General features: G+C 35.1%; 1 protein-coding gene across 1 annotated transcript; it reads left to right on the top strand.

The window, feature by feature from the left end:
* The first annotated feature begins 4,722 nt into the window (after positions 1-4,722).
* On the top strand, positions 4,723-6,402 carry LOC145606929 (protein FAR1-RELATED SEQUENCE 4-like). The gene has a single exon (XM_081662752.1). The coding sequence runs from the start codon at positions 4,723-4,725 to the stop codon at positions 6,400-6,402; it is 1,680 nt and encodes a 559-aa protein (XP_081518878.1).
* The last annotated feature ends 5,203 nt before the right edge of the window (positions 6,403-11,605 follow it).

Genomic DNA, 11,605 nt, shown 5'->3' on the forward strand with positions numbered 1-11,605 from the left:
GTCGGTCGTTTGATTTTTCATCTTTTATTTTTGTATTTTTGGACCAATTACGTGTTGACACATATCTCGCCTGTTGTAACAAGTTGATGATCTATCGGGATTGAAAAAAGAATACGCATATGAAAGTTAGGATTATTGCATAATAATCGAAAGTTGAGATAATTCAAATAAATTGAACAAAGTTGAGATTATTAAAATGAATTTTTCCGTAATTAAATTTATGCTAACTATACTCTTATTACTCCTTCAGCTAGTATTTTATTCTTTGCTACACTTTTGTTTTACGACCGTATTTTACTACTAATTCCATTTCTTTTTTTGGAAACTCTTAACAATCTATAGTTATTATAGAGTACTAAAATAACAATCGCTAACATGGTCTCTTCTCCTAACAGTGCATATGTCAAGTTGTTGTAAAAAAATTTCCTGCCTAATATATATGTGATGTCATCGCTTTATCATCAATCAATAACTATAACTATATATATACTAAAAGGCACAACAACAATGACATATGTCATCTCCTGGTGTATCTTTAGTTTTTTTTTTATTTTTTATTTTTTTATTTTTTTTTATGAATAATTCTATTTAAAAAACAAATCTTATACAAAGATAATTCTCTAATCTTATCTGATATAATTACTAAAAAAAAAATGGCCTTTTTATAACACAAATATCTATATAACTATATAGAAAAAAAGTTCTTAACATAATTTTGATATAATTCTCTAATCTTAGCTATAATTTTGATAAAAAATTACCTTAAAGTGAGTAAAAGTTACCCTAATATGAATAAAAGTTATCATGATATAAATAAAAATTACCAAATATTTATGCTTTATGATTAAGGTTGCTCGACAAATTGTAAAAGTGATCCTCGATGTACAATAGTTTACTGTACATCGGATGTATACAAAATTTTACTTAGTAATAAAATATGAAAGAAGCAATTACTTAATTGGCCCCATTATATAATTTTATTAAAACTTTATGCAATGATTAGTGTTACGGCTATTACGATTACAAAACAAATGGAGTAATTCTTAACTATATATGCTTTTATAATTTTCCTAAAACTCTTAACATGACTAGTGTTACAACTATCACAAAACAGGATTGATTCTTGATCGTCTCTGTAATAAGCATACCAATGTTGCCGATGTAAGACTAGGGATGACAATTGGGCGGTACGGGTGTGGGTATTTCCTCCCCCATACCCCCAGGGTGCCAAATTTTTTTATACCCGCTATCTACTCGCTACCCGCGATGGGTAAAATTATAATACCCACGCCCGCCTAAGCGGGTAGCAACCTAGATCCACCACCCGTGTGGGTATCCACCAGTCGCATTTACTCGCCAACCTAACAATATTTGTTATATAAATTTTCTATAAAAATGTCATTTTGCCATATCTAAATTGCTGTAAAAAAACATAATTTAATAGCATACTAAACAAGGTAGTAATCAATTTGTGATTAAAAAAAATAAAAGTAGTAATAAGTTGGCGGGTTCCTGGGCGGGTAACTATGTGGGTAGGTGGGTAACTGTGCGGGTAGACGGGTAATAGGCGGGTATGACATCAAATCCACCATCTACCCCCGCTAGTCCGTCACCCACAGTGGGTATGACTTTTGTAACTATACACGCCTGCTTACACACCAAAGTTTGACCCATACCCGCTTCAATTGGGGCGAATACGGTGCGAGACATTCATTGGCTGCATCTTAATACCAACCTGCAATCCCTATGTCTGGTCTGAATTTTTTAAGGTATGATATGAATTTTCTGATCTGGTCTGATCTGATCTGATTTAACAATTTGACTAGACCGCATTTTAATACTAATCTTTAAAGAAAAGTATCATCAAAATGTATCTGGTTAGATTCGTCTCATTATGAACTATTTAAATATGTAATTTTTATAAAAAAGATTTAGTACGTAATTAACAATTTTTAACGATAAGTAAATTGTATTCAAAAGTTCTGATCTGGTCTGATCTGAACATTTCTTATCTGATCTGAATTTATCAAGTAATAAATATCTGAAATAAGTTGAAGAGAACAACTCCTAAGACTTAAAGACTTGTTAAAAAAAAAAAAAAAAAAGGACTAAAAGACTTCTCATTTTTGCGCGCCAAAATGTGCACACTTTTCAAGACGGTTTGCAAACCCTAAATAGTGAATTGTGATCGTCTTTACTCATTTTCACTTCAATTTACTCATGGTCTTATCACCCAACAAAACCATATAGTTTGGCTAATTGTAATAAGCTTCTCATAGTTCCATCATTTTAGGTAAGGTTACCTCTAATTCTACTCAATTATTGTTTTTTAATTTTTGAATTAAGTAATTTTCATTGGTGTTATGCATTGGAGTTGGATAATTGGTATATTGAGCAATCGGGCTAATCACTAATGGGGTAATTTTCTTTTAAGTATTTTACTTACGATCTTCCACTAGGTTTAATTTGGGGGTTAATTATCTATGTAGCACGAAAATGGCTTGGGTTTTGGAAATGGGTTATGTGCTTCATTAGCACGAAAATGGTTACCGGTTTTGGAAATAAGAAACTTAAGCCCAATAATCCAGGCTTTCTATTTGTTTTGTCCTCCCTCCGTCCCCGAAAGAACGACCTGTTGATTACGCGGGTATTACGAAAGTTAAATAAAAGAAGTAAAAATACTCTGTATATTGAAAATATAAATTTACCTAGGGTTTGTGAAAAAATAGAGAGAGAAAGTATTAAAATTACATGGAAAATCAAATTTCAGTATGGAGAAGTTAATTTTGCACAAATATTGTCGCAAATTGGTGGGTGTTTTAATGCAAATGGATCATTCTTTTTGGGACTAAAATTAGGCCAAATGGATCGCTCTTTCGGGGATGGAGGGAGTAATTTGTTGTATACATCTAGGTGCACCACACACCCAAGCTTAATTTTTTTTGTTCTCATTTGATGATTAAATGAAAAACAATAATTAAAATGAGAACAAAATACTCATGGTTGTACGATGCACCTGTTAACATAGAAATGCACAAGAAATGGAAGCATCAAAAGTTGTTTGGTTGACAAAGTTATTATTTTTTGCTATTTTTAGAAAATGCGGCTTCCTAGTTCCTACAATGGAAGAACTTGCTTATTACCCACTTACCCCTAAGTAAGTGGAAATTCTAATCTTCCTGTGATCAACCAAACAACTTAGGGTGCGTTTGGTAAGTTTAATTTTGAAAAGTGTCACAGGATGAACAAGGCTTACAAATAACCTTAGAAATGGTATTTTTATGTTTAACTCAACGACCACTAGGGTTGATTATAGCAACTTGCAATTACAATGGATATGAAGTAGCTTAGGTATTACATTTGTTTATAAGTTGTAGCCTAAATGTGGGTTTTGAAACCCATTTATGTTGTTTGACTTTAAGAGTAATTTTTAAGTGCACTTGTTGAAGATGGAAGTTGTGTTATGGATTTTAATGTAATGAATTATTATTTGGGGCTATTATGATTTGGAGACATAGATATATTTGTTTGGCAAGCAATATAAAATTATAGTTATAAGAGATGTAACGAGGATAATTGTATGATTAGGCATCCCTTGAATGGAACTTATGTAGGAGTCTTTATGCTATTTGGTTGGTGATATGATGTACTCCTTTTGTCCTTAAATAAAAGCCTCATTTCTCCTCCACAGAGTTATGGGAGAGGAAATGTAGTGTGTTGTCATTGAAGTTGAATACAAAAAAGTAGTGGGAATTCATTATTGTTTTTAAGAGAAAGTATAGTGGAGTTAAAATGTTAAATGGGGTTTTGTTGATTAAAAGTGAATAAAAAAAAATTTAGCGGATGATGAACTGCACCCAAATGAGAAATTGAGCTTTTAATTAGGGACTAGAATTATGGGAGCAATGGGTTTTTTTATTGAAGGACTTTTGAATACCATTTATTCATAAGCTAAGACCGTAAGAATTCCCAATAGGAGGAGCAATGCAAATTAGTCAAGAGTATGGAGCTGTTGTTTGTACATGAGACGATGACAATATTTCACCAGTTTGTTCGTAGTTCTTTATGCATTCAGATTTATGCATTAGATAAGCCTAAAGTCAAAATCTTGCTTGGGCTATCTCATCATACTGTGTAACCGTTGGCTCTTTTGGCTGAATGCAATTTCTGTTATCAAAATTCTTAATGTGGCCTTCCAACTCATATTATACATTTACTGATGAACTTGAGATACTTAATTTGTTTCTCTAGTGTTATATAGATGTAGACTATTTACTTTCCACAACCTTTCTAAGATTTCTTTAATGTATCTGTGAAAGTTATACTATCTTCTAAGTTCTTTTTTTTATTACAGTCTAGCATTTGCCCTTTTTTTTTTTATTTTTTTTTATTTTTTTTTTATAGTATCTGATCTTCTGTTATTTCATTCTTTTATCCAACCCTATAAAGACTGTAAGTTAAACACTTTATCATGTGAATAGTCATCTTAAAGTTTGAGTGATTTGTAGGTTGGTGCAAATATGTATTTGAATCTAGGCAAGTAACCATTATACTCACGTTGCTAGTTACAAAATATGTTGTGTTTAACAAGTTATACTTGCATGTAGGCTGGGTAGAAAGTGAAGCAGTTGTACCTGGTTACATGCATGTAGACAATCATACACATAGCTTGAAGCCGAACAGGAAATTGGGGTGTTATCAGGTAGCAAGATACAGCTAAAAATGATGATAGGGAAAGAGTGTGATGAAGGTTCAATGGCAAATCACGTGGGGCAACGAGATGAACACGCTTCCTTGACAGATGCGAACACTATGCTCCAAAATGGGAGTTTTGTTAACATTGATGTGGATAATGAAACAAATCAGTTGATTGATGCAGGCATAGACATTTTACGTCCAGAAAATGAACCAGATCAAAATGCAACTATTGACGCTCCTACAGTAGGGATGGTGTTTGAGAAGTGGGAGGATATTGATATGTATTACCGACAATATGGAGAGCAGCAGGGTTTTGGTGTATTCAAGGATGCGCCTGGGTTTAGTGGGAAGAACAAAGATCAGAGAAGGAGCATAACATGGAAATGTGAATGTGCATATCATCGAGACATGGGTCGGAGGCAACAAAGGAGAGGAATTGTTGAGATGGTTCAATTAAGTGATATGTCTGTAGTGGAAGTAACCAGTAAGCCGCGCAAGTCAAAGAAATGTGGTTGCGGTGCAATGATTTATGCAAAGTCCTCTCCTGAAGGAAATTGGTTTCTGAGCAAAGTAGTTTTGGAGCACACGAACCACAATCCTAAGCCTAGCAAATGGAAGGACATTAAGCAGTACAAGGAGTTATTACCAGATTTGGAGAGGAGAATGTTTGCTAAAAGAAAGTTGCACAATTATCTGGCAAATGAGAAAGATGCATCTGATAATGTAACATCTAGAGAGGCTGACATGAGCTATGCATATGCAATCGAGTGTTTTTTCATGAGAATGTACAATGGTAGCCAGAACTTCTCCCATTTTATTAGGCATGATGACTATGGGTGTATAAAAGATGTGGTGTGGGTGGATGCTAGAAGTAGGGCTGCATATGAGGATTTTGGTGATGTGGTATATTTTGATACAACATACTTGACAAATGAGTATGATTTGCCACTGGTTAACTTTGTTGGGATCAACCATCATGGTCAAACAATCTTGTTGGGATGTGCATTGATCTCACACGCAGGAGAAGATACGTTTGAGTGGGTGTTTAGAACTTGGCTGCTGTGCATGGATGATAGAGCACCTCAGGTCATTCTAACCGATCAAGCTCCCACCATGAGGAAGGCTTTGGCAACTGCAATGCCAAAGACGAGGCATGCATGGTGCTTATGGTACATATTACAGAAGTTTCCTAAGAACTTGGGATCAGTTCTAAGGTATCAGCATTTTAACAAGGAGTTAAAGGATGCAATTTGTAACTCCTATACAGTTGAGGAGTTTCAGAGACGTTGGACAAGTGTGATCAGTGAGTATCAGCTTCAGGAAAATGAATGGTTACAATGCTTATTTCACGAGAGGCATATGTGGGTTCCTGCTTACACCAATCACTTGTTTTTGGCTGGAATCTGGTCAACTATGAGGGTGGAGCGGTTTCAAAGTTTTTTTGACGGATTTGTTGAAAAACACACCACGTTATGTGAGTTTGTTAAGGGTTATTGCTTTGCCATGGAGAAGAAGGTGAGAATAGAAGAGGATACAGATGAGGACTGTGCACGTCAGGTAAGGGGTTTGGCCACAGGCTTTATCCCGGAGATAGTATTCCAGAAGATATACACGGATGCCAAATTCAAGAAGTTGCAAATTGAGTGCCAGGGTCAGCGTCATTGCCATATTCTGGAAAAGAAAACAGTTACAGCACGGAAGTAGAGCATCTCATGCAAGATAGAGTATGGGTTGAGGTGCCTGGAAGAAGTGAAAGCATCATAACTGATGACAGAAGAACTTTCCGAGTGAAGTTTAACACTGTAACAAATGAGGTTTCATGTGAATGCAAGCTATTTGAGCACAGTGGAATATTGTGTAGGCACTGTATATTTCTGTATCACTGGCACGATATGTCTATAATCCCAGAGAAATACATTCTTAGACGCTGGCGGAAGGACATACATAGGAAGCATTCAAGGACTAAGGTTGCTTACTATGATCCTTCAAATACACAAGAATTGAAAAGGTATCAGAAGATGCAAATGGCATTCGAGGATGTTTGCAGCAAAGCAATGGAGTGTGACAAGTCACTTGACATTGTGATGCAACTAATCACTGAGATGAAGTTAAGAGTTGCAGAATGTTAAGGGCAGAACTCTGTAGGCAGATTGGTAGTATTTAATGATATGGATACTAATGAGAGCATATCTTCTGTTGGAAATGAGTGTGAGAATGATGATTAGTAGACCGTGGTACAGACTGGTAATGTTCTCTGTTAAATTTTTGTTCAATGGCTTTTGTTCTATCATTGTTAATTATTAGAATCATGCCATTGATTAAAACCATTTGAAATTAGTAATGCTATGGATTAGATTATTGGATATTCTTTTGTATTGGGAAGCTTGATTTATGGACGAATCTTATAATCAGTGTACCTTTTCCTCTGACTTAACAAAGATGAATTTTTATCAATGTTTGAATTTCTTGAATATTTCTTCCAGTTTCTTGCAGATAATAAGCTGTATTAGTATCTTTGTTACTCCTGTTGAAAACTATCTTTTTAACTACCAGACGGCACAAATTCTACAGGAAGATTTCAAGAAATGTGCTATGAGGATTGAAGTAGTACAAAGCTGTAATCATTTAGATCAGTAAAGAATGGTGGGGCTGTGGGGAGACAATTTATTCTGAAATTATTTAGAACAATTTATATATACCTCCTCTTTTAGTAGCAACACAGCGGGGGGAGGGAGTGGGGGGTTGAGATTTCACATTTTAGGAGATCAATCTCTGATGAGACTGGGTTGCAACTAAAGGTTGGAGTACAGTCTGCTTTGCAGCTTCATCACCAGTTCTTTTGTTGACAGGAGAGGTCAGGAGCACAATTCACTTCCATCATTTTACTAAAAAAAAATCAACCAACCTTAGTCTGGCATTGTCTAAAATTTTACATAACTAAATGAGGCTTCTTTACAATTTTACATGATTAGAGATGTTTCTAAAGTTATCCTATTGCTCTGGTATACAGTACAATATATTGCTAAGAAACCTTTTATGGTATTATTCTGCACAATTTTAGCTTTGCTTTTCTAGAAATTTTGTGTAATTTTCTGAGTTCTGAGACACTTTGAAGTTTTGTGTGTGTGTGTGCGCTAGTGCTTTAACTAATCTATGAGATGTTTATCTTCATTATAATTCTCATTGGATATGAGCATTAAGGCAATAAAATTACTGTGCTGTAGAAGGCACTTTCTGTGAAATTTAATTGTTAAGAGTAGCTATTTATAATGGAGAATTGTAGAAATCAGTTTCTTGGAGCTTGGGTCTTTACTTTTTTTGAAATGTATCAGATTCTTAAGTTCATAAGTGAAAATTATGATTAAAGAGTATTGGACTATTAGTCAAGTGCTTTACAGATAGGTCCATGCGTTTCTTTGAATGTTACTGATTAATTGCCACACTCTTTTAGGCCAAGTGCCGTGGACACTAGCTCCAGACCGTTATCTGTTGATCCCAATTATAGAGCAACCTCGGAGCTGAAATTCAGAGGTTCTAATCTCGACTCTTCTGCTTTCCCCAAACGTAGAGAGAACATGTATGATGATGGAAATTGACATGTAAGATAAATCTTTCAGGAAGTGTTGTAGCCTGCTAGGTGACAGGTGTTTTCACTGAATTTTGTTTTTGTTTCCATGTTCCATCAATATGTGTTCATATGCAGTATTTCTGTTTGAGCCTCTACCCTAGCTGTAATTTTAAAATCTTCACTTGTGAAGATGGATACAATAATGCTAGAACTTATTATAGTTCTATCTATATATATTTCCACAGGGGTTATGCTTTTCTTTAGGAAAACGTTATTACAATGCTCAGAAAGCTTATTGTGATACTCTTTTCTTGGTCATTGCAGTTTTTTGTATTTGTAAAATTTCTCTTTTTTCCTACGCATGATATCAGTGATTGTGAGGAAAAACTGATTTCTGCCAACAATTGAACAATTGCTACCAATTCCTGAAAGGAACTGTATTGCTTTAGCTTTGACTTAAAATACGCATTTTTGGTAGGTATTCCGTCTATTCTTAATACTCAATATCTCCATTTTTCTGAAAGTGGTAAATTCTGTAGAATGCAGTTCGTTGTTGGTTTCCTAAATTCCGTAGAATGCAGTTCGGTGTTTGTTTCCTAAATACATGTAAATGGACGAACAAAAAATCCTACAATTGATGAAGGTAAACTTTTGAGACAATAACATATTGTTAAGAAGCCAGTGATATTTCAGTTATAGGGGATTTCTGATTTCAATAATACATGAATCTATTCATTCTATTGGATACACAGTATTTGAGCTTCTGACTACAATTATTCGATAATTTGTCAAAGTCAACAATAATACAAAGATGTACTTCAGTTCATTTTTAGGAACTCAAATAATACAGTATGATATTCAATGTAGCAAACCTGAAGCACACACTAGTTCACAGTTTACAACTTTATATTGATGTATTCGGTACAAAGTGTACAACAAAACAGCTTAAATTCAAATAAAAAATCATCCTCCTCAGATAACTTAAAAATGTGATGCAGCAGGTTCTTTTGCTGTCATATAAGTTAAATACAAAGGCTTCTTACAGCAGTGAAAACAGTCTAGTCATCCACTTTCACAAATTCGAGGGGTTATTTCTTTTTTTTACTGTCCTCATGCTTGATGAGCTGAACTGGAGCAGCAGGTATCCCAAACCACCACTCTCTTAGTCTCCTCAACCACCTGTAGCTGTTTTCCCTTCTCAAAGGCATTTCCCTAGTGTAGGGCTCCATTAGAACAAACAGGATTATAAATCTGAAAGGTACTAGTATGAACAATGCCGCTGTAAGAAGTAAAAAGATGGAAACCCTGTATGTGGCCTGAAGAGCAGAAGAAGATAAGGTTAGGACACAAAAATAAGGAAAACAAAATGAAAAAGGTAGTAAGAGGATTCAAACTTCAGAACTTAGGGTCATGGAAAGCTTTGAATGGAGCTAGTACAAACATAGCTATGCCTTGATTTATGCTTAATTTCATAGGGGAGAGTGAGGGAGGGCAGCCACTGCCAAGGTGAGTCATAGACTAAGCAATTGAAATGGGATCAGACGCAAAACCCTTGCCAAGGCGTCATGATCTGGGTGTTTTGACAACAGAATGGTGCACTCTTGCTATATGTTGGGCAAGGGTTCAAGCCTTGTGTGTGTGTGTGTGGGGGGGGGGGGGGGGGGGGAGATAGGCAATATTGCAAGTATTAAAGCAAAGCAACACAAGAAGGAAGCTTTGACTCTCATTCGTTGATCATCATTCCTTAAAGAGCTTTATTTTTAAATTACACTATTTTCCTGATTGACAGTAACATAATAATTTCCTCCAAAACCTCGGAAACTAATAAAAAAAGTCCTAGAAAGTATAAAACAAGAAAAGGAAGGTTGGATTATATTCTTTCCGTTTTGCCTTGTTCTCATTAGGCTTGTGGGAAAATATGGGGTGTTATAGTAAATCTCACAAATAAAAATCCAAGATGCAAGGATATTTGAAGTTTCTAAAAGACAGCTATTAAGGTTAAAGGGATCTTTCTCAAAACATTTCAGTCACAAAGTTCAAAAGTTTATGCATCCATTTGTATGTCTTTTAAGCATTGCTAAACTTCAAAAGAGATCTCTCTAGCAAATCATCAGGCATGACAAAAGCTTCATTATAGTTATTCTTGTTTCTGAGCATCTCATCTACGAAGGACATACTCTTATCACATGCACAAAGAAAATAATTGATGGACATAAGTATCAATACATGCACTCATAATCCAGAAGAATAGATGAAGACAAATGTCAAATCAGAGGTCACTTTCTAATCTCCATCTCCTTGATGAATATAATATGAATTTCCAATTTTCATTGCAGAGCCTACCCCCCACCCCCCGAAAAAAAAAAAAAAAAAAGTTGTTTCCTATATCACATAGGAATCTCATTCCAAAAAGTGTAAGCTTTCTTTCTTTTAAGAGATTTCCAGCACAAGAGATTACAAAAGATAGCTTCTTTAATTTCAATATACACTTGTGATATTAATCTTTCTCAATGTCTAGCAATTATAATATAAGTGAAAAATACACTTTCAGATATCTATATATAGTAAGTTGTAATAAGCAGAAAATACAGGACAAAAAGTTCATAGAGCTGGACAAAAAAGCAAAAAACAGAAGTTATGTTCAGTTATTCGGATGGGAGAGATACCTACAGCAAATAGAAGGGCTCTCATCTTCAGGAGAACAATATTCACAGCCTGGACCAGCATTTCTACCTGAGAAATCGCTTCCTGTAATGTAATCAGCTGCTCCACAGCATTCTTATTGGGAGGCGCTATGATTCTGAAGGCATCTACCAGCTTCCCTTTGTTGGCCAAACGGTGCCAAAGCATAAGCACCGCAAGGGAAACAAGAATGAAAGGCAGCACAAACTTAAACCATCCACTGAAAATAAAAATGATACACTCTATTCAAACATCTGGGAGGACAAAAGAAAATTAAAAGAGAGTAAAGATAATACAACCAGTTGCCACATCCCAATGATAAGCTCTAAACTTTGTGCCTTTGTGATCTACATCCACATAAAAAAGGGCATATACTCTAATAAGCATCCGTGGCAATCTCATTCAAAAACGATGGAAGTTACAAGACAAATAAGCTTTAACATTTTGGAATCTACGTCTAGATAAAAACGAGCTTGTGTTCTAATTAAGTATCCATTGCAATCTCAACATTCTCAAGATCCTGAAAGAATCTATAGCATAATGAGATAAGGCCCCACATGGCAACCTGGTATTCCCTTCAACTATGTCTTAAGGCTTAAGCACACAGGCATTAAAAATGATTAGGTTCTGACACATTATGAGTATGCCAGTCATCAT

This window comes from Chenopodium album, chromosome 23 (assembly GCF_948465745.1).
Source record: "Chenopodium album chromosome 23, dcCheAlbu1.1, whole genome shotgun sequence".
Taxonomy (NCBI): domain Eukaryota; kingdom Viridiplantae; phylum Streptophyta; class Magnoliopsida; order Caryophyllales; family Amaranthaceae; genus Chenopodium; species Chenopodium album.